Source organism: Tympanuchus pallidicinctus, unplaced genomic scaffold (genome assembly GCF_026119805.1).
Source record: "Tympanuchus pallidicinctus isolate F22 unplaced genomic scaffold, pur_lepc_1.0 scaffold22, whole genome shotgun sequence".
In the NCBI taxonomy this organism is placed as follows: domain Eukaryota; kingdom Metazoa; phylum Chordata; class Aves; order Galliformes; family Phasianidae; genus Tympanuchus; species Tympanuchus pallidicinctus.
The window spans coordinates 21,356,768-21,379,725 of record NW_026294739.1 but is presented as its reverse complement, the minus strand read 5'-3'; the positions used below and the strand labels follow the sequence as shown (position 1 = coordinate 21,379,725).

Genomic DNA, 22,958 nt, shown 5'->3' with positions numbered 1-22,958 from the left:
TTCCTGTTGCACAAGCAGGGGGCAGCACTCTTCTTGCTTTCTCGAGGCACCCTGAACATTTCCTTCAAGAATCCTAAAATTGTTTTCAGGATCCTTATAGCTTTTGTATCCAATACAGCTTTTAAATAACAAAATAAAAGTTATCCAGAAATCGGTTGTGCTTATGATGCTGTGCCTTGTATTTTTAGCACAAGCAGGATTCAGTTTGGTTGTGCTCTTGAACATATACACTATTCTGCTAACTGTATTTTTCAGCCAAGCAGCTGAATGATCCGAAGCTCCCCATAGCAGGATGGAGTGGTGAAATGCCTTTTTAACTTCCTTGCCATCAATTTCACACGTGAGCTGCGATGGGATCGGGTATCAAACAACTTCCAGGCTTCCAGCAGGGAGCAGACGGCGCCCTGGGTTGCGTTGTGTGCACAAGAGCAGAAGGCACAGATGTGGCAACTGGCACAGGAGGCACCGCTCTCCTCCTCTGACAACTCATTCAGCACAAACCCTGCCTGGCTGTGGGCCGGGGAGATGTTGCCACCTTGGCTGCAGGGCCTACCCAGATGTGCTCTGCTCTCTGCTCCTACGGAGCTCAGACACAAGCTGCTCTTCCTCCTCACCTTCTTACCCATGGAATAGGCCTCTCCGCAGCCCTTGCCCTGGACGTGGTGGGTACTCAAGGAGATGCTTTACTCCAGACGTAGAAAGGCAGTTTTGAACAGTGGATTCTATGCCTGCTGTGTGCTCATCCCAGAGAAGCCCAATGCACTTCATCTGTACAGTATAGAAAAACACCAACCAGGAGGAGCTCTGGGAGCAGGTGAACTAATTAAGTCTGTGCTCTGTGGATTTCTGTCTTCTTGTTGGCTCTCTTGTGGCTGAAATGCTAAAACGGAGCATTTATCCCCTGGGAGATCAGTCTCTCGTACCTTATCAGCCTTGCCCTCAGTGGGGGCACCAGTGCGGTCCCTTTTCTCTATCTCATTGATTTTTTTAATTAAACTTTCAAGCACGCAATTCCTTTGAGAATCCTCCGCTACGTCCAGCTTGATTGATGTTTGTTTTGAGGCTTCAAAATCATTCAGGGAAAGGGGTCTCCACAGGCAGATAAAATGGCCGGGGCTTCATTTCCTGAGGAAAGCCCTTAGAAAAAATATAAATAGAAAAAGTACTTGATATTCAGTGAATGTGAAAAAGTCTTATTTCCTTTGAAGTGCAATGTAAAAGATTTGCTTCAAATCAATGTGGGCATCATTGAATCTGATAACCTGGAGGAGCGAAGAGCTGCTGCTGTACTTTAGTTCTGCCAACTGGGTCTAATCATACTGTGCTGCTTCTCCCTTCAGAACTTGTTGTCTAATTAGAGACCCTGGTACACTCATTAAATCTCTTGCTGAACGAGGAAGTCCTGAAGCCAGTGAACTGGATTCTGATTTATAATCGATACCTGATCAGATTAAACGAGTGAGAGAATTAAATGACACTCACACAAATGTTTATAAATTTATTGATCTGAAATGTTACATTTTTAACATTGAACTGTTGAGTTTGGAAAAACAACATTTCCGTGGTTGCTCATTCATCAGAAATATTTTCTGTGCTAGAAGGTATTTTACACTGACTCTAAATGAACAGCCCAGGCAATGTCGAGTCTGCAGACCTGCTCTGCTCTTGGAAATGTAGGCTCAACATGACTCAGGATGTAGCCCACAGTAATTGCTGTCAGTGTTAATAACAGCTTCTGCTGAGAAAGCTTCCTTTGTTCACTACTGCAGTGAATTCACCTGATGACTTCTTGTCTGTGAACAACGCATGCATGAGACAGCAGGGTACAGCTGGGTGCTTTACTTACTTCTTCACCCTTCTGCAACTTGAAATTCCTGCCTGTTCATTACTAAGAATGAAATGCAAACTTCTTGCACACCAGGCACACGTGCTGAGCTTTGCCACGGCTTTTCCTTTTGCCAAGGGGCTGCTGAGTGACTGAAGGACATGGTCAGCGATTGTGATAGATGCAGGGGAGAAGAAATCCAGGTGTCTAAGCAAACATCCTGAGCCCCGGAGCATCCTACCTCTGCAGACATGGCTCAAGAAGGCAGAAATAGATGGGCTGGATGTTCTGGGACTGTATAACCAATAACTACATAACCAACGGCCTCTTTTCACTTCCTTATGAAGAAACAGGCTCTATTAACTTTTCCATCTTAGCATTTAAACTGTTTTCACGGTCGATACAGTTCAATTAGTCTTCCAGTTAACAATCCATCGTTGCTTTAAAGCATTCAGAATACTAATTCACTCCTTCATGAATCAGGAAGTCTCAACAGAAATTTCATTCAATTTTTTTTTTTTTAATCCCCAAGCTGTAGCAACAGGATCAGCACTTTGTTGCACTTCTTATGTCAGATTTAATCAGAACTAAATTACTCAGTAACAAAATCTAAGGTGGCTTTGCTACAGGCAGGACAGGATCCGACCCGATTTCTAAGAGCTGACCAGCAGCCCCAAACAACAGCAGAGGGACGGGGGTAACAGTGTGACAGCAGACCGACCCCTTACAAGCAGATTTATCTGTGCCTCTGCAGGAGCAGATGCTGCTTGTTAAAATCTGTTCATAGTAATCGGTCCTAGAATGCAATAGTATCCAAACAAATACTGAATAATGTTACATTTCTTTTTGCACATAGCTAAGAGCTTAGGCTACAAACAACTATAAGCAACAAACACATCAGCAGAGTACATCTAACGAAACAACATCTTATCTCTTGCTTTTCTTACTGAATGAACTGCTTGGCTCTGTTACTGTTTGATGAATTACTTGGCGTAAACATTTTAAGCATTGCTCACCTATTTTCTTTGCAACTACAAAAATTGAAGTGGTCAACTCTCTTCTTTTACCATTCAGCACACACGTCTGAGCTGAATAACCCTGAGTGTGGTGCCACTAATCAAATGGAGTGCAGCCGTATCTCAGAAGCATCTGCAGGTATAAGAACATAATTTAAAATCGTCCAAGTGCATTATAAATATTTATTTACTTATAAATGAGTCCTCCAGAATCAAATATTTGAGTCTTATAAAATATTTTGAGTCATATTCACCAAAATCTGACGGCATAAATTCTTAACTTTTTTCCTTTTGCTTAAAACTTGTAGAGATCTCCTTTGATCTGCTGTAGTGTTTTGCAAATGCAGTCAGCCTTTGGAGAGCTTCTGACAGACCTTCTCCCGTGATGGCACAGCAGGGCTGGACGTACCAATTTCTGTCACAGCAGTACTTCTTCATGTGGAATCTCCTGGTTATTTCCTCAGCGTTTAAAGCCCCGGGCAGATCCTGCTTGTTTGCTAGCACGACGACCGGCACGTTTTTTATGGATTCATTCTTTAAAAGGAGTTCAAATGCTTTCTTTGATTCCTCTAGACGTTGCTTATCAGCGCTGTCCACGACATACATGAGTCCTTCTGCATTCTCCAGGAAATTGCACCAAAGCTGTCTCATTTTCTCTTGTCCTCCAACATCCCAAAAAGTCAGTGTAAAATCTTTCCCCGTTTCGATCATATCGACATTAAAGCCAATTGTTGGAATCGTTACAAAAACGTCATCAGACTTGAACTTGTACAGCAGAGTAGATTTCCCTGCCGAATCGAGTCCTAACATCAGTATATTAGCTTGTTTTACTTTGGAGTGCTTGGTGATGTGGAGGCCCATTTGTGCCGTGGTTTCTGTATTAAACCTTTAGAGGCGGAATCCACTGTCTTCTGTGGAGCCAGTTTTTATCGGTACGACTTCTTTCTTCCTCCGTCAGACGGAGCACAAAGAGTAAGGAAAAGGAAGTGGAAGCAGCTGCTTTGTGCTATGAAAAGTAAGTAAAAGCTCTGTACAAATACATTCTGGCTTTTATCGAGTTGATAATATGCAAACAGTATTTATGAAGGTGTAATGTTCAATGCCAAGCCCGTGGGTGGAACTGCAGTGAGTAATGTAGCAATGGGTCACAAAGCCCAAAGGTCTCTAAACATGCTCAAACACTGAGCCATACTCACTTGACCATCCTCTAGAATGTAGGAACTCTTCTTTTGCTGAAGAACTGCGTGCTCTGAATCAGCAGTGATCTGATTATACACCCAAACCCCACAGTCCAGAGATCCACCACCCACCTGCAACTGTTTCAGTGAGTGCCTGCAGGCGCCTCGCTGTGTCACCGCATCCCTTTTGGAGAAGAAACTTAATAACACAGCCAGTGAGGAAGGAAAACCCTGTGGGTTTGTCCAGGCTCATCAGCCCGTGGAACGACAAAGTTCCCGATTCACCAGAGTATCTCATCTCCCAGCAGAGCATTAATCTCGAGTGGTTTCTAATGTAAGCCTGTGGAGGCACACACGCACTCAATCAAGCTGTATTAGCCCTGCACTTAAAAATGTGCTGTGCTCTAAAGCTGGCTGCCTTTGACTCAGTAGTTATTCTTCCTGTTCCTTCCTGCATGAAGTGCTCTGCTTTGACTACAGACTCTGAGTTATGTTTGTGTGAACACATCCAACTGCAGCACGCAGGATGCAGTCTCAGAACAGATCTTGAGATCTGACCTCTGGTGGGATTCAGCTACATTTGTTAGCTTTGCTATCATCTGTCCTGTTGTTGCTCACAGATACTGCGTTGATTTCCTTTAAGAAAGGAATAAGAAAGAGGGAAACATCTGAGTCTGAATCAGAAGGGATTATTTTTAAACTGGTGTTCTAAGCTATAGATTAAATAATAGGAAATTGAAAATTCAGTCTAATATTATTGGAATCATGTTGAGTCTCCGTATTTTTGGGACAGCTGGTAGATCTACACTGCGCTAACCTGATGCACACTGAGTGCTTCACTGCTTATTTGGCCTCACACCTGATGGACTCGTGGGGCTCAGAACATTTGTGCTTCAGAAAATACATGATCAGCAAAAAAGATGCAAAGGTCTTTTGGCTAAATAAGCTGCTGATACGGGTAATGGTTGTGATACCCATGACACGGGTTGCCCTGATATTACTGTGAGTAAAATGAACCTCAGCCTCGGCAGACGAGTCATAAGCTGGTTTCTCTTGAAGCTAAAGGGGTTTTACCAGAACTAACTGGGGGCAGCAATGGATGGAGAGACATGCTCACTGTAGTGCATTTGTCATATTTAATAACACACGTGGATTACGTGTAGGATTTCTTTCAGGAGGTATTAAACCACGGAAGGAAGCATTTGTGTTTCTTTATAAGTAATGTATAGGAATGAATTGAAGGATGGGGAGACGAGCAGCCATGCAAAACGTGTGGGAACCAGAGCTCGCCTCAGGGCGTCCAAAGGTGCGTTTGCTTTGCTGGGGCGCGGTTACTGTTGTAGGTTTGCTCGGATGTTCGTTTTAGAGCTGTAAAACACGGGCAGCCCGCTCGCCTTATGGCAGGACTCAGGACCCCCGTGCCGTAACACTTTCGGGCTGCTCTCCACATCGCCGCAGCAGGACGCCGTAATGGCCGCGGGGGTGCGCGGGGAGGCTCTGAGGGCAGATCTCACAGCGGTGAATTTCGCGGCTGAAGGAGGCCGAGCTCAGTTAAACAACTTCTCTTTCGCTGGAACCCACAGGAGCCTCAGCAAGGCCGAGGCGGCCGTGAGGCGAGAGGGCTGAGGCGCGAGACGGCCGCCAGACGAGAGGAAGGCGGGCTGCGGCGCGAGGCGGCCGTGAGGCGCGAGGCGGCCGTGAGCGGGAAGCGGGCGGGAAGCGGCGAGGCGGGAAGCGGCGGGAAACGGCGAGGCGGCCGCGGCGCCGTTACCCGGAGGAGGCGGGCCGCTCCGCCCCGCTCCGCCCTACGCGACATCGCGGACGCGCCCGGCGAGAGGGAGGTGGCGGCGGAACGTCGCGGCGCACCACGGTAATGGCGGGCGGGCAGCTGAGGGAGGGGTTGCGTCCGAGGGGCCGGGCCGCGCGGTGCCGAGAGCAGCAGCCGCAGCCGTGCGTGCCGGGCCGCTGCCGCCCCCGCCGGGCCGTGCCGGGCGCTGCCGGAGCCCCGTGCCGCCGCGCTGTGCCGCCGCGCTTTGCCCGCTCGGGGGGCGGCGGTTCCTCGAAGGTGCCGAGAAGAAAAGTCGCCGACAACTTTTTGGCCTTTTTCTTTGCTAACGTGAACGTGAAAGCGATTTAAGTTTTGAGGAGTTCAGCAGAGGGCAGCAGACGTCCTCTTAATGAATGGTGGCTTGTGGGTGTTCGCTCTCAAAAGAGGTTCCCTGCAGCAGAGAGAGGCCGCTCGGGCAGCGCGGAGCGTCCGTAAGAGCTGCTGCGAGCCGCTCTGAACGCGGCGCGGCTTTGAGCAGGCCGGGCTCCTGCAAAAACACCTCCGGTCCTGCGGTGAGCCGTGGGACGGCACGTGGAGGCGACTTCACCTTGGCGGGGCCTTTCCAGCAAGCTGTGAGCGTGGAAACAAATGTCATCCTGAGAGGAGCAGCCCTTGAGCTGCACTTCGTCTCCTCTGCCTCTTCTCTTTCGCTTGAGCGTTTGATGTAAGAACAGAAGGGGAATTTTCTGCCACCTGCTGCAGCGAGGGCTTGGGCTTCCCCTTTAACCTGCCCTTCTTCTATTTACATCACGGGTCTGAAGGCAGAGCTCTGCTGCTGAAAGCTGGAAGGTGCCTGCCCGTGTTACTGATTCTGGGCACTACAGGAACAGCTGTCTGGTGTTTCAGGGGGTGTAGTGCCCACCCACAGACCACTATAAAAGCCTTATTTTGATGAACCTGTGCTAACGTGCAGACAGGTCAGCATATCACTTAGGGAACGTGACCTCACACGTGCAGAAATGCTTTGTTGGCCGTCATGTTGAGCTGATGGTGCTGTTGGCACAATACCTAGCGTGGGCTTTTTTTTCATTTGCCCTCTTCTGCCAGTAGTCTGCAAGGACTCATTTCTGATCACACATCCTGTGCTCTCACTTCTGTGGCTGCACGCTGTGCCTCTGTGCTAGCTGCTGTATGTCCAAAAAAGGTGAAGATGGTTCAGTGTTGGTGTTTCGATGAGTAAGACGGTGAGGAGGGTTTGGAAGGGCAGGGGTGGGAAGGGTGGGACAGGACTGCAAGGGTTTTTGGGAACCTGAGCTGAACTTTCACAGCTCCACAGAAGGATTCCTGGTTGCAGCAAGTGCAGTTCTTGTTCTGGATGCTGTGTGGTGCCGGCACGTAGAAAGGATACGGCAGCTTTAAGATTGTGTTCTGTGCGGTGTGGCAAGGGACCTGATGAGATGGTTTCCTTGTTTCTCAGCTTTTCCATTGCTTATCAGATCAGGCTTTGGTCTCTGATTCTGTTGCTCAAAATGTCACGGAATCAGGCTTTTCTGTAAGGAATTGAAATCTTTATCACCAGATTTTTTTTTCCTTTAGATTGTCAAGAACTGACCACACATTGATGTGTTTTACTTCAGATTGGTCAAATCCCAAGAACTGTTATTTATATAAAATCAAATTCTAAGCATTGCTCTATCTGATGTAAGTTAGATATTTTTCATCTTGTTCACTGAAATGCTCTCTTCCAGCTCAGCATTTTGCTTGTGCTCTGGGATACAGGATTGATTCATGGTGCATAGGATGCTACATGTAACAGCTGGGCCAATGATTCTTGTGTTTGTCTTCCTCATTGCAGCACACTTTGGCTGGCACGCAAAGAACGAGGTACTGCTTGGACAACAGCATTCTGAAAACTGCTTTTTCAACTATTTTTCAGTAAGAGACGTACTTCAGAACTTGTGGTACAGATTTTGAAGGCTACTGACATACTCCTGTTACTGCCCGGTTCCTTTTAGTGTCATGCACACGATCCCATTGAAATGGATCTTTTTCTTTCTTCTCATATTTTCTGCTGTAACCATGTGGTACATTACTTTTTCTTCAAACGCTGTGGTTGAGCACGTGAACAGCATGTATTTCTATGAGTATGAACCGGTGTACAAGCAAGCCTACCTCTTCACGTCGCGTCAACACTTGAAATGCAAAGACATAAAGCCATTTCTGGTCATCTTGGTGTCTTCGAGACCTAAGGACGTGAAGTCAAGGCAAGCCATAAGGATAACATGGGGATCTGAAAGCTTCTGGTGGGGACATCGAGTTCTAACCCTGTTCTTACTGGGTCAGGAAACGGAAACAGAGGACAGTTCTGCAGCACTGTCAGTGGAAGATGAAATCATTCTCTATGGTGACATAATTCGCCAGGATTTTGTGGATACTTACAACAATCTTACCTTGAAAACGATCATGGCGTTCAGATGGGTGTCTGAGTTCTGTTCTAATGCTAGATTCATCATGAAGACGGACACCGATGTCTTCATCAACACTGGTAACTTAGTGAAGTTTCTTCTGCAGTTCAACTCCTCAGAGAGCATTTTTACAGGTTACCCTCTCATAGATAACGTTGCCTACAGAGGCTTTTACCAAAAAACATACATTTCTTATGATGAATATCCATTCAAGTTTTATCCTCCATACTGCAGTGGGATGGGTTACGTACTGGATGGAAAACTGGCTCTGAGGATTTATGAACTGATGGGTCATATCAAACCTATAAAGTTTGAGGATGTTTATGTGGGAATCTGCTTAAATATACTCAAGGTGAACATCAGTATTCCAGAAGGTAATCAACAATTCTTTATTGATAAAATTAATTTCGATATCTGTAAATACCGACGCTTGATTGCAGTGCATGGCATCACGCCAAGTGAAATGATCAGGTTCTGGAAGGATTTGTCATCCGTCATTTCAGTTACTTGCCTTTGATTCTGTACTGACGTGTGGATAAATGCACACTTGTATCACCTGAAACTTTGAATTCCAGTGTAAAAATGTTGAACTGAAGTACGGGGAGCATGGAACAGAGACAGATGTTGAGATGACATTGATTGAAAGCCAGCTGTGCTGCAGCAGCAGAACTGTGAGGGCAGCATTCCTCTGGGATCCTCTGAGGCTCCCGGTGCCTTTATTTAGGAACTGACACATTTCCATGTGCCTATCCTGTGCACAGAGGGTGCTTGGAATGCGCTGCACTGTCTTGCTTTGACCCTTCTCCATGCACTCTGCTGTAGCCAAGGGATGTCTGCCCAAATCTCCTGGAATTCATGATGAAGTGTCACTGAAGAATAACGTTTATGTCAAGAAATGAGCCCGGAAGATGCTTCTCAATCACTGCTTAATGATATTTCTTTTGTTCCTTCTGTGAACTGCGTGATCCTTTGCCACCCTCAAGTTAGTTGTTCTCTGCACAGCACAAAACTTGCAGCTACCTTCTTATTTAAATGTATCATCTCTGTCCTTCTGGGAGCTTTACATCTCATTTAAACAGCGTTCGGATGTATGTATGTTTATAGTCTGTGTTCAAACGTAAGCTTATTTGCGTACATGCAAAATAGAATCGCTGTGATGTCTGTCAGGTAGGACTGCTAATGCTCGCAGGCCGTTGCAGGGCTTGGTGCAGAAGAGCCCACGTGCAGTTCAGGTACGAGCTGCCTCGTGTGGTGGTGCTGTAGGATAACACTGGTGTGGGTGCTGATGCACCCCGAGTTGTTGTAGCTACACAGGGAAGATTCAGACAGATGTGCTTAAGCTGTGACTTCAAACTCATTTCAAAACAGTTTTCTGGCTTAAAATTTTAAAGTGAAAACAAGAATGTCATTCTAGGCTTCTCATGTCTTAAAGAAGACAAACGTGACTGTATCTGTAAAGATGGGTATTTTAACCACTTTATTCATACCAGCAAGGCCAAGGTTTCAGTAGTTTACACTTTTAATTGACAGCAATACAGAATTTGCAATTGCATGAACAATTATCCTAGACACATCTAATACACAGTGAAGATACTGTAGTTACATCCTGTACATCTAGAATGACAGAGCACTGCCACCTTTTGTTCTCCAGCTAACGTTAGGACGTATTTACATTTGGCTGTCTTTCAGATAGTCTCTTAGAGACAAATTAGAAGAGGTGCACAAACCTCCAGTACCCAGGCTGAGGTTTCACCAATGCTTTTGTTACATTGTGGTAAAGGTCAGTACTGACTTCTGTCTTTTCCGTAACTGTACATGGTTTTACAGTGGAGTTATAGGACATTACTTTTTGAAATACAAAAATGATGTCTCGGAGAGAATATTGTCTACACAAGTACTTCAGACTTCAGTGTTCTAAGAATGTTTGCCAAGAAGGTCAAAGTTTTTCAAAATTGGATTTTGTTGCTGCTGTTAAACTAATAGCTAAAGATACAGTATTGCACAACTGAGGAAAGAATGCCGGGTGGCTCCTGAAGCAGAGGAAGCTGCAGCTGTTCCTCTGGGTTTGGGCTCCATGGTTGGTAGCACTGCGCTCAGCTCCCGGGAGCTGTCAGCAATGTGAGCTGTTTGTTGGTTGTTTCTACGTGGAAATAAAAAAGCCTTCTTGTTTTGCTTTTACGCCTGCTGTGTTACATGCTTAGAAATAAATGGTTTCTCACAAGAGCACTGGCACCGCAGTACAGTTTGTATTGCTTCTTCAAAAAGAATGAGACTGTGAAAGACTGTGCAACATTCAGCAGCTGGGCAGGGAGAGCAGACAGCGCTCCTGGTGAGAGCAAAACGCCTGCAGTGGAGAAATGGCTGCACAGCACTGCAGGAAAAGTGTGCGTGTCACCAAGCCAGCACTGTCATGTTGGTGCTCCAGAACCACAGCGCTGCTCACAGACTACAGGGCTTCTGCTTTCTCAGATGCAGGTTTGTAACGGCCATCTCTTATGCCACCTGACACCGTAACTTCAGATGACATCAATTCTGCAAGAAAGTTGCACTGTAAAGCATTACTGAATCTGCGCTCGAGTTTTTTGTAAAAACTCATTCCCAGATACAATTCATATTTGAACCCAACCTTATTATTGCTTAAAGGACTGTAATAATGCATAACTAAGGTCACACGTCTGCTTAAAGCAACTACTGGGAGAGTCTGGTGTGAGCTGCCATGCAAGAGGTAAAAAAAGCTACCATTGGGGAGTCATGTCAGTATTTCAGTCAGCGGTGGGTGCAAATTTCATAGCATCTGCTTAGAGCAATTTACTGAAAATGAATCACAAACTATAGGCTAAATTTTTTTTCCACATCCTAAGAGCCTTACGCACGCAAGTCTCAACCATATTCAAGAAGGATTCCAAGGAACTGTGATTTTAATATGAAAACTGGGGGCTTTCTATCTTGAAAAGTGGAATAATTGATTGGACAAAGATGTTTGGAAACTGCTTCTGGGTGCATAGCAAGAGGAGCTTAAGGTCTACAGTGCCAATCCTGTGCAGCATCCATAGGAGTCTGTAAGTCAAAATGGTTCAAGGTGCTGTTCAATTCAGCCAGGAAGCAGTGTGCAGATTCAGAGGCCTTATTCTCTGTAGTCACTTCAGCATTAAGATGACTTAGTTTGAAGCATCTACGTTTTACATCGTTTAGTTACAATGAACTTGCATTGAAGTGTCTTAGCAGTAAGGAGCTCAACATCTGGATGCACATTAAAATAATGTAAATTTATCCTATTTCTTTCAAATTAAACTAGAAACTGACTGGAGGTTAATCAGGCTGCGACATTGAATTCCTGATCTGTCTGCCAGATATGTTAGACACGCCAAGGGCGTTTGGGAGGCAGAGCTCTACTCCCTGTTTTTCATCTCTATTTTTTGACTGGCGTGTGCCATTTGGGCTGCTTTGTCTACAGCCTGCGTAAGGCAGAGGTGTTGGGGTAAGAGATGCTGTTCATAGACTGCAGAGAGTTTTAAAGCAGTTGCTGTGCTTTGCCATACCCAAATGTGCTCCGTGTAAGAAGGAAAGCAAACAGAGTTCAAATGAAGGAAAGCAAACAGAGTTCAAATGAAGTGAGGCAGATGGTTTGTTTCGTGGTTATGTGTAACTGAGTCCTTACTCTAAGGAAACCTAAGCTTGTAAAAAGCAAACAGAACTCACCCCTTCCCCCTGTCCACGTACTGGGTTTCTAAAAATCGCTTTCTCAGTAGTTTCTCTCCTTGAAATGCTGTTTCATGATTCTCAGCTAATCTGTACAAACCTGCAACTCGTATGAGGAGATGTGTTTTATAGCACAGTTTCACAGAGTCACCCAGACTCACAGAACTGTAGGGGCTGGAAGGGACCTCCAGAGATCATCTAGTCCAACCCGTGCCAAAGCAGGCTCTCAGGCCACCTGCAGTGCTGGGGCTCTGGGACTTAGTTGTCCTCCAGTCAAACAAGCCTTTAAAACACAGAGTTCACCCCGGGTGTCCTCTGCTGGGACAGTTTCTGTCTCTAAGCTCTGTTTACCTTCTGACAGTTGCTACGCAGCTCATTAATTTTCCAGGCTTCATTAATCCCAATGACCTGAACGAAGTTTTTTTATAGTGAGTGACGATGGCGTGTGGCTGCTGTGTGCATCCCAGCCTGCAGCCTGACTGGGACGACAGCCTGAAGCCCTGTCTGCTCCTCTCAGTAATGCTTTGGTTGTGGTGGTCCTTAAAGCAAGAGGAAAGTGCAGTCTCCTCCGAGCTTGCAGTGAAGATGTAATCTTAAGAACACTTCTGGCTTTGAGAGAAAAAATGTTAAAAAGAAGCCTGAAGAGGCTCTCCTGTAAGATAAAACAGCACTGTTACGCTCAATGGAAGCTGCCTTCGTTGAGACAAATTGCTTAAACATTGTGATTTTCTTATCTTGTGTGTTCTGCTCTGTGGGCTTTTCTCTAAGAAACATCTGCACTGCCCTTACAGAATCCTCATGTGCAGTTCATTTTCCTAATTAGCTTGTTGTTCTTTGAGAGCACTTCCAAGCACTGTGGGTAGCAGTGGTTTTGCAGTCACAGTCTATCAGTGGAGGAGGCATTTGCACAGCCTTGCTTGCTGGGGTGCTGAGCAGGAATTTGACTGCCAGCCTGTCCAGCCCGACTTCATGACAGTTCTTGTTTCCAGGATTAAAGCTCATGCAGTTAAAGTGCACCTGCAGTACTCTCACCCCCCTGACTACAGTGCAGGAATGCACAGAGCAATGTTTGACAGTCCCACATCTACATCTCTGTAACACTGAAACTGATGGCTTGTTTAGCTTGCTGGAATCCAGGCTGAAGTGGAATGCTGAGCATCTTTGTCCCAAGAAGTGCTAACTGTCCCCACAGGCTTCAGACACGGCCAGTCCTTTACGTGCAGGACCAAGAGCTTCATTTCCCTATTGCTCAACCAGTTTAGAGTTCATCCTTAATATCAGATATAGGAGCTGACCTGCTCATAAACATGGATTTCAAAACGTTAGTTAAGATTTGCTCTTGACTTAACCTTCTGTTTATGGCTTTAGACAAACTTCAACTGCTTTGGCAGCACACGTTTTGCTTAACAGAGCAAAATACATCTAAAACATCTGTATAACCAGAGACAAACTGATGCCCAGGACACTGCTACCTAGGGCAAAACTGGATTTAAAGCTGCTGCTTACCCAAGCCTGTTGGTACTATATAAATTAAGGTAACTAAAATTCAAATCAATACAGACTTAATTGTGAATATCTCATTAGGTAGCATTGGATATGACTCCACAGATTTAGAAAGGTAAGTTAAACATGGACAGCACTGAGGGGCAGCAGCTCTGGTCTGAATGGTTGTCAAACTTCAGCAGAATTTTCTAGCTTCTAATCTCACAGTTTTGTATGGCCAGATTGCAGATAGAGGCCTAAGAACTTACTGCCTAGAATGCAAGCTGACGAGCTGGGTTTTTAGTTTGATATAAGCCTTCATGAAATGTTTCTCTATATCAAGTAATTATTAGAGACACTAGTGGTAGATTAATAGTATATAAAGCGAGGGTGTCGTATATTCTGAGGTGACGTAATGCAGCAAGCACTGTTACTTCAGGCTGACGTGGTGTTTAAGTTAACGACCTTCTGCACTCTAAAATCTGCACAACTTTCATTCTACTGCATGTAAAAGGCATCATGCTGTAATATTAGCAGTAGTTTTGGTACTGACCTTCTGTTCACAAGTCAGTAGCTGGCAGGGGATGCAGGGCATGGTTATGGTATGCCAGGCTGCTTCACACAGTTTCAGCAACCAAGTGCCTGCATTTCTTAGCTATGCCTATGGCTGCACGTGTTTTTCTGTGCTGCTTTAGCAGCTGGGAGGACGGTCCGCATTACCCTCACAGCGCACATGTGCGCAAGGCACAACGCACTCACCGCTGATCCCTGCCGCTGGGCGGCGCTGTGAGACCACGGCTGGCATTCCCTCCGCTGCGGGAGCGCCAATGGCCGCGCGGGAAGCCCGGCCGCTGCCGGAGGAGCAGCCTTTCTAAGGCCGTGCCAGTCCGTCATCCACACGACATGGCAGCATCTCTATCACAGGGCTACACTGATGTTTACAGTGGCACTAAGAGCCTAAGCTCTTTATTTCGGATTGGACCTTATAAAAGATGCTCTTTGACAGCAGTTTGATATATCAGCACCTGCTTGAAGAACAGATGTCACCGATGGACCTACTCTGGCTTAACCATCACGAGACTTTTACAAACACAGGAATCAGGGAGCTCTGAGATGTAACCAAAATGTGCATCCCTTCTTTGGGCAGGAGCCTAGGCAGGAAAGCAGCACTGGATGGAGCGTGGAAATTGCTACCTCTGCAACGCTGGACCACGTTCTGTTGCTCAGCTCTGACACTGGGGATATTTCTTTCCAGATGTAGCACATAGGATAGATGGCATATATCAGAGCAGTGAGGGATCTGTCAGGCTGTACAGCACTGTGTGCATTAGCTAATCTTGTCACCCAACAGCTGTATGTGACACAACAGAATTTGGCACAAATCAGCATGACTAGAACCAGAACCAGATTAGCAAGCTACTTAGAAGATCTCTAATGAGTCACATGGGTAGGCACTGCATATGAGGAAGATACACAAAGCCTGTCATCCTCATTAGTCCTTCATCTTTTTAAACCTGAAGTAGCTGTAAGTATAGAATCATGGACACAGTAAAGGTGGGAAAAGTCCTCTAGGATCAGCTAGTCCCACCATCAACCCATCACCACCATGCCCTAAAGTAGCTTCGGCCTTACGAGAGGTCATCGGCCTGAACACCTTCAGCCAGAAAAGGGAGCTACCAAAGAGGTGGGAGTGTTGCAGAGAAAATTAAAAGTGCTACATTGACTGCTGTTGCAACTGCAAACACTCAAAGGTAGAAATAGGGCTGTTCCAGTAACTGACTGGGTGGCCATGTGAGTGAATGAAGTCTGCAAAACAGTTTTGTACTCTACTCTGGGTTTTCTTAAACCCTTTCAGCAAGCCATGCAGGAGCCCACTTTACTCCTATACTGTGCCACTGTCCCACAGCTTCCTCATGGCAGCTGCCAGAGTCTGTGAACACACACATTTCCCATCACCTCCTCTTCCCATCCATCTCAATAGAGCAACCGAGGGCTAGCCGTGCTCCAGAGAAGGTCTGCAATTCCTCAGCAATACTTGACAACTTGAGAACGTGAGCTGCAGAGAGGTTTACTGGCAGCCAGAATCTTTTCTCTGAAGCGGCATTAGTCTGTCATTTCTTTCTTGGAGCTGACCATTGTTCTGCTTCCAACTTCTCAAATGCCTGTGAAGGATTTGTAGCAGCTGTACAAACTTCTCAGCTTTAGCCTTCTGTGAACTGCTACATCTAATTCTTCTTTTCCCTGGGCAGCTGTTTGACAAACATCCAGTCTCTGTTCTACAAAGAAAAGCCAGTGCAACAGAAACATCATCTGTGAAGGAGAAAGGAAAGGCAAATGCTACACGCACCATGAGCTCTGCCCAGAGCACAGTTTTGATACTGCTGCTGCAGCATTACTGAGTCCACGATGAAGCACTCCCATGAAAATACCACACAAGGTTCTCATTTTGCAACATTTGACCTCAAGTACTTATTTCAAAATTAAATAACCGAAGCAGTCTGCAATTATTAGCGTTTGTTACCCTCTCCATTTAGCTGCACGATTGCATTTAAAATTAACTGAATGCTGTCCGTCCTGTTCAAGCGATTAAAAACATCTGAAACCTTCCATCCTCAGGGGAGGGCAGTGCAGGGGGCTATCAGAGCACGCTGCACGCTTTCTTGCTGCTGTTGCTCACTGGCATGCATTAACCATTACTCAGAGCCCAAAAATCCTACTCAGTTTTGAAGGAGAGAATGTAGACATGTAAGGACATGTACACAATCGGAAGGGCGCCGTCAGTGCCCTTGTCACTAAGATCCCCAAACAAACTAAAGAAAGGAAGGTTGTTAGGGAAGAGATCATCTAGAAATCAAACTGAAAAGGCTTACGATGAGAATTCTTTCTTGAGTGGAAAGCAGAATTTGTGCTCTTTCATTTCTGTCTTGAGAGATATCATACCTGCCCAGCACAACCACAGCAGATGAGAGCATTTGAGACCAGCAAGCCCCCTTCTCAGAAAACACTCCTGGTGGGTGATAAGCACAAGGCAGTTTTTCATCCAATTGATTGTGTATCTTCAAGAAACAGACAGTGTCAGTTGCCACGTGACAGCCCTGCTTTAGCTCAGGGCCCAAGGACTGAGAGCCTCCACTACCCTGCGGACAGGAGATCAGCGGATCATCCAGAGGACCACGCTTTGAAGGGAAGGAATCCCAGGGGACGTAATACAAGGAAGCAAGCCACCCAAAATATTAACATCTACCTCCTGTACACCAGCACTGCTGCCACTTGCTTGTGAAGCAGCCAACTGAGTTATCAGATGCACAGCTTAGACAACAGTCACAGATTCCAAAGTATAATTAAATATTGAAAGTTAAAAAAATATTTTTATCTAGATTTATCACAAGCTTTCAACTGAACAGTGCAATTACACTGTCTGGCATTTATACACTATGCCAAAAATCAGTCCTACAGTGGTCTTCCCCCAGATTAAAACCACAGATTAATCTGCAGCGGTACAAAGATTTTGTAGCCATGGCTTCCATCTAGGCAGCTCTATAGAGCACTCTGCTCTGATTAGTTTTGCAAATACTAATGAAATTAATTTTATCTTGCATTGTTTTCTTACTTGACTGTGAAAAGTCCATGCCAGGAACCTAACAGGAAGGAGTCCCAGTGAATGGCACCCATTCTTCTATCATGAGAGAGCTATTTTTTTGACAGAGAAGGTGACAGACTTCGGAGTATTTTGATGGAGCTTAACATTACAACATGGCATAGAATAAACGTTATTAAAGGAATGCACAGGCTGAATAAACCTGTCTGCAGGTAATTCAGTAGCTATACCTGACCACATGCTTGGCAGGGATTTGTTTAATTGAGGGTGGAAAAAACAAGGTGTGAGAGCCAGTTCTGTGACAGCAGACTAGCAGTTGGCTCCTTTCCCTCCTTCATAACAGACCAACAACTACAAGCTTTTCCAACACGACCTTATCAGCGCAGATTAAAAGAGAGATGAGAAACATTAGAGCATTGTTCTGAAACACAGTCACATCTACGAGTGAAAAAGCAACATCATTCCTATCGTTGCTATTAAGCAGCAGTTCTGCCCTGACCCTGCCGTGTGTCTGAACGAACCCCTTTTAGAAAGGAGAGGTGAGAAATGAAAAGCATACATGGGATTTGTAAAGGAAATTCTGAAATGAAAGATTACAGTTGGCTTCTAAGGAGCAGCAAGGTCACAGGAGACAGGTGCTTGTGAAGAAACTTAATTCTTATCATCACACAGAATGTATTTGTTGTATTGCTCCTTTTGTTAAGCAAAGAACAAAGCCCGGAGGAATCTGTTCTGCGTGGAATCTTAATGGGATTTACTAGAGCTTTCCACTATGTTTAAAATGTAAGAGTTTGATTTAAGTTCGGCGAGGCAAAGAACCACTGGTAATTACTGTTCTTCTGTTTTGCTGCTATTCCTGAACTTCACCACCATCACTGTTATGTTATCGGGACACCCTCTGTAGAATGACTGCAGAACTATACTCTTGGCTCCAAAGTGTGGCTCATCCAAGCGTTCCTTGATGAATCGCACGGCTTCCTCGTTGCTGAAGGCATCCCACAGACCATCAGATGCCAGGATCATGAACTCTGGCTGCAGTTTGTCCAGGTCAAAGGTGAGAATATCGGGGTCAGGAATGACAACGTTCAGGTTCTTCAGAGGGTAATCTCCTAAGGAGCGGGACATGGCCAGGATGCCCTGAACGCGCCAGGAGCCGTTAAAGCTGATAAATCCACCTGGAGAGAAACACCAAACTGTTACAACTTTCTCCGACCTCCTGCCACATCCACTCACAAATTCACCTTCGGTATCCTGAGGTTTGTAAATGTTACACAGCTCAAAAAGCAGGTGTCTGAATTTAATATCGCAGCACTGCAAAGACGAGTTGGATCGTGCCTTCCAGCTAGAGCTCTTCTAGCAAACTGCCCTGCACACGGTGTGCCAAAAAATATCAGAACAGTGTTGTGAACAAACCCATCATAAAGTGCTATTCTGAGTTAGAAAAATGCGCTGTGGCATTACAGGATTAGGGTCACTTCTAGTTGCAAATCCCTTACAGCGCTTAGGAATTGCTTACAGGCAAATGCATCTCTCACTGAAGTCAGTGAGTGATAAGAGCCAGCACCTGGGCAGCACCCAGCCTGACTGCGCTAGGGAGAGAACTACGCAGTGCCTCAAGGTCAAAGCAGAACTGAAGCACCTTCAGTTTTGTGTGCACGTGTCCGTGTGCCACTGTCTGCACTGATGTGTAGCTATATTTCCTCCACTCTAACATGAATGCAAAGTCAGAGTCGCTTGAGGACAAATAATTTGCAAAAGGTCTATCATGGAGCATTGAAATGTGTAACCAAATTGGAAGAATTGTTGTCTTTACATCTGCAAGTTGTTTGTTTTGGTGTTTTTAGAAAAACGTTTGTTCTTTATAGTAATCAGAATGCATTCAGCTTTTCACTCTGCCCTACTGCAATTGCACCTCAGCTATGCAGTCACACCAGCCTTGTCCAGCTGCTGCAGTATGTTTTGAGGACATCTTGATTGCAAATTACTCAGCCACCCATTTCCCAGCACTTTTTTCACGAGTGTTTAGAACTGCAGTACCTCACAGTAATCATATGTACGTACTGGAGTGATGGGAAGCAAAATGCCATCGAGGAGAGGCAGTTTTAAGTATGTATTATACAAACAATTAGAGGAAAGCAGTGCTGATATCCATTACTGTACTCACAGAGGAGATAGCTGATGCTGCTAACTGGTTGCAGCACACTGACAGTAGACAGTATAAGCAGGCAGTGCTTATACATGCAAAATGACTTTCCAGTGCTGCTGTCAAGTGGCAGCTGAAAGTGACAGTGGCAGGAGCTCCTGAGGTTCAGTGCAGTGTCTGTTGGCACTTGTAGTGTTTTGTTTTATAAAGTCATCCGTACAGAGTGGTTAGAAATTGTTAAGAAAAAGCAAACGTTCTGCAGTTCCAGCTGTCATTGGAGAAGAAAAGACATTAAGGAAATAGGAGCTCTTTGGCAGCCACGCAAACATTCCACACCCAGAGACTTCAGCTCCAAGGAGTGCATTCAAGGTGAATACAATTTCTATCAGTGACAGTCACCTTGTGGTGCTACAACTGGGCTTTTTTCACAAGCCAAGACTGTGGTTGTTTCACAGCCCCTAAGGTGAATACTGTACCCATTGCTCAGGAAACCCCCATCAGGGGATTTGTATTTTTTGCAGAAACGTGCATTTTTCTGTCTCATGTGAAAGAATCAGAGTGCTGGGATTGCTGTCATTCAGCTGCAAGAGGAGCAGCACTGCAGCAGTCACGAGTGTGTGGCAGCAGCTCCCTGTGGCAGCAGGCAGTGTTGACGGGCCTGTGACTCAAGCTGCTAACTATAAGCATGCTGTTGAGCAGGTAATACCAACGTCTGTAAGAAAGCAAGGGCCCTGTTCTCTCAGCCAGTGGCTTTCCTTTGGTACTGGCTGCAAACGCTGGCATCAGTAACCTCGTACTGCCTTGCAGGAACACTCAGGAGCACTCTGTGCGTTGGCTTCTGGGGACTGCAGCACGAGAGCTGCGAGCAAAGGCCTTCTCTAAATGCACAGTTGTACAGAGCACCTGGATGGTGTTGGTGAAGGAGGCCTTAAGAAGTTCAACTGCTGAACAAAAGATCTCCGGATGTTCTCAGTACATCTCCCAAGCACACAGCTGAATGAAGCAAAGTGAGACTAGAATTCTCCCATTCTTTCTTCTCAAGATCTGTGTGCATTCTGTTTGCCTTTGGGAACTTACACAACCCCAGCCTCTGTAGCGGCACGAAGAATCACGCTGCTCTTCAGCTTCCTCGGAGATAAAAGCAAACAGCAGAAGGCATGAGTTTGCCACGTACAGGCATTTATACTAGTGTGAGCCTACTGAATACCTGCAGGTTTTAAAAATGTTTCACACTCAGGGAAAAAATGCATTATTTCTACTTCACAGATGAAGAACTTGAGGCAGAGAAACAAAGCATCTCTAGAGGCAATGCTCATCAGAATGGTTAACACAAGCAAGGGGAACTTTTTCTTCATCAAATAAGTTGCTACTGCAGGCTGCTATGGGAACCAAAACAGAAACAGTTTCAAAAGAGGCTTTGACAAATTCATGGAGAATTGGCCATTAAACTTGAGGTACCAAATGCAACTTCTGGCCCAGGAGGTCTCAAGTGACAAGTTAAGAAAGCCAGAAAGATTTATTGTGCAAGGTCACCATTTCTAATGTTCTTTTCCTTGTACTTCTGCTACTGTGTATGTGTTTGTGATCATTTACAGTCATTATAGGGGAACAAAAAGTAGCTTTAATTAATTAGATTCGTGGTCTGCTTATTTTAGTAACTAAATTGCACTCTGCTTAAGACCCAGCCTCTTACATAAAGGCTGCTGATACGATGTGGTGTGGAGGAGCCTGTGAAGGTGCTGTGCCTGTTCATTAATTGCTCCCTGCAGAGATCAGGAGGGAAGTGGCTGGGACAGTCAACTGGCTGTAGAAGATGAAGGCTGCTGCTCTCACTTTGACACTGCTTCATTAAGGATAGGTCAGCCTGTTTCCATTTCTCAGCCTGCACCATGCAATCTCTCTGAAAAGTGTTGTATTAATAATGGAAGATTTTATCTGCTGGTTTCTCGCTCTGGTACTTTTCACTGTCTCACAGGGGAAAAGTCTGTATTACTGACAGCAGAGAAGAAAAAGGTGAGCTTTCAATCCAAAGCAAAACCGTTATCACTCACCGGCTCTTTTAATCCTCTTCCTCTCTTTCAGCTGGTAGGGCTTGTGGTCGTGTGACAGGGGGATGGCATTCCCGTCCTTGTCGCACAGCACGCCTCGCGAATCACCAACGTTGGCCACAGTGAGCTCTTTGTCTGACAGCAAGGCGATCAAACAAGTTGTGCCTGAGGAAAAACAGAGGGGAGAGGGGAGCAAACACAGATAGATAGGACGTATCTATCTGCAGTTATATAGCACATTTTCTGCAGTGGCTGCCCGTGGCCATGTGGACCAGCAGCTGTTCTGGTATCTGACTGAAGCATCTTCTACTCCATCAACGCCACGAAAGAGGCTGTCATCAAATCTGACAGCTCTCTTCCAAGGATATTTAAGTCTATGAGGTTTTTTTCTCTTATCTCTGGGTATAACTGAGTCATTCCCTGCTCACTCTCTCTCTTACAGTTATTTGGTCCAGTTCTTACATGGAGTGCACACGTATCTCAGCACCTGCTCCGTATTGCTCCTGCACAGACTGGCAGGTGGCTGAGCGTTGGTGAAGCTGAAAATCTTAAACTCAGCTAAGAACAAACAGTGGCAGGAAAATGTTCTTTAGATGGATAATGGCGGAGAGAAGCTCAAAGGGGAGGAGTGTTTTCCATTCTCTGAGAGCTGTCTTTTCCTAATGGATGAGAAAAGTAATAAGAGAGAAAAGCGTGTATTGGCAGCAGAGCCCACGCGCTGCTTTCGTGGACTGAAGCTACGGCACTTGAATGTACACGAGCCCAACAGCCTCTGCCCCCGGCTCCTCCAAGGATGCTGTCAGGGCTCACGTCCCATGGCAGCCCGTCCCCAGGCAGCGGATACCTGGATGCTGAGGATGAGCTTTGGTCACAGCGCCCTGCGTACGCCGTTAGGAGGGAATACAGCTGCCCAAACTGCAGGCTATGCAGCTGAAGGATGTTTTATTGGAGAAAGGAAATGATTTGACAGTTTTAATTACTTTAACCTTTAAATACACAGAAAAAATGTGATCACTCATTGACCATAGTATTCAGCAAGCACAGTATTGTCAGCTGAAGTGACAGAAAAGTATTGAAATAATTGCTTGTTTTCAAAGTACTGACACTACTGTTTTTATTTTACTCATTGAATTGATGCAGAATAGAGTGAAAGTTGACCAGACCCCATTATGAACGTGTCTGTGGTGCATTTTCTCCTTGTAGCCAGTGTGATACCAGCTGTGTTACCCAAATGCCCAGCATTAAAAATAAGCCCTGCACTGACTTTGGCCCAGGTGCCAGAATATCATTCATATTTTGGAAAAGAAGGGTATCAAATACATTTTTATATATATTCACTAACAAACATTTAAAGGGAATATTCCTGACACTCAGATTGTATGGCAGTCCTAAAATTGTTACCAAATTCTTACAAAAGATTCTTGGAATTCTCCAAATTCTCAAAGCTACACCTTGTGCATTGCTGTCCAAACATAGAATTTAAGACTATGTTTTGCAGTTCCCATGCCAGTAGTTGAATATCCCATGACTGGAATAAATATAATAGCCAGTAATAAACAATGTGTTTTTAGATGCACTGAGTTCTGGAGATTTATTTTTATCTTAATGGTCCGTCCTGCACAGCTTTAAACCAAAAACACTTTTTCACAGTGCATACATCTCATTTTGTGCCACTGACTGACGCTGCAGACCTAACTGGACAGTTTCCCATTTGTGGCTAAAAAAACCAGCCAGCT

General features: G+C 45.3%; 3 protein-coding genes across 5 annotated transcripts in view; 1 reads left to right on the top strand and 2 right to left on the bottom strand.

Moving 5' to 3' along the window:
• Positions 1-1,482: 1,482 nt before the first annotated feature.
• ARL14 (ADP ribosylation factor like GTPase 14) lies at positions 1,483-5,552 on the bottom strand. Its single transcript, XM_052686655.1, has one exon. The coding sequence runs from the start codon at positions 3,700-3,702 to the stop codon at positions 3,118-3,120; it is 585 nt and encodes a 194-aa protein (XP_052542615.1). The 5' UTR covers positions 3,703-5,552; the 3' UTR covers positions 1,483-3,117.
• A 243-nt stretch (positions 5,553-5,795) lies between these two features.
• B3GALNT1 (beta-1,3-N-acetylgalactosaminyltransferase 1 (globoside blood group)) lies at positions 5,796-10,475 on the top strand. 3 transcript variants are annotated; one of them, XM_052686652.1, is made up of 2 exons: positions 5,796-5,889; positions 7,643-10,475. In XM_052686652.1, exon 2 carries the CDS (start codon positions 7,807-7,809, stop codon positions 8,767-8,769), a length of 963 nt encoding a protein of 320 aa, XP_052542612.1. In that variant the 5' UTR covers positions 5,796-5,889; positions 7,643-7,806; the 3' UTR covers positions 8,770-10,475. The 3 variants fall into 3 exon arrangements, with proteins under 3 accessions (XP_052542612.1, XP_052542614.1, XP_052542613.1); XM_052686654.1 differs by lacking the exon at positions 5,796-5,889 and adding an exon at positions 6,036-6,511; XM_052686653.1 differs by lacking the exon at positions 5,796-5,889 and adding an exon at positions 6,036-7,031.
• A 6,282-nt stretch (positions 10,476-16,757) lies between these two features.
• Positions 16,758-22,958, bottom strand: part of PPM1L (protein phosphatase, Mg2+/Mn2+ dependent 1L) — an 81,025-nt gene continuing 74,824 nt past the window's right edge. The window contains exons 3-4 of the mRNA XM_052686651.1: positions 21,226-21,387; positions 16,758-18,206 (exon numbers count right to left, since the gene is read on the bottom strand). Coding sequence (XP_052542611.1) covers positions 17,860-18,206; positions 21,226-21,387 — 509 coding nt within the window. The 3' untranslated portion in view covers positions 16,758-17,859. The remainder of the gene's footprint in view (positions 18,207-21,225; positions 21,388-22,958) is intronic.

Coding starts and splice junctions, on each gene's coding strand:
- ARL14 (XM_052686655.1), bottom strand. CDS start 3,702: ATGGGCCTCCACATCACCAAGCACTCCAAAGTAAAACAAGCTAATATA.
- B3GALNT1 (XM_052686652.1), top strand. CDS start 7,807: ATGCACACGATCCCATTGAAATGGATCTTTTTCTTTCTTCTCATATTT.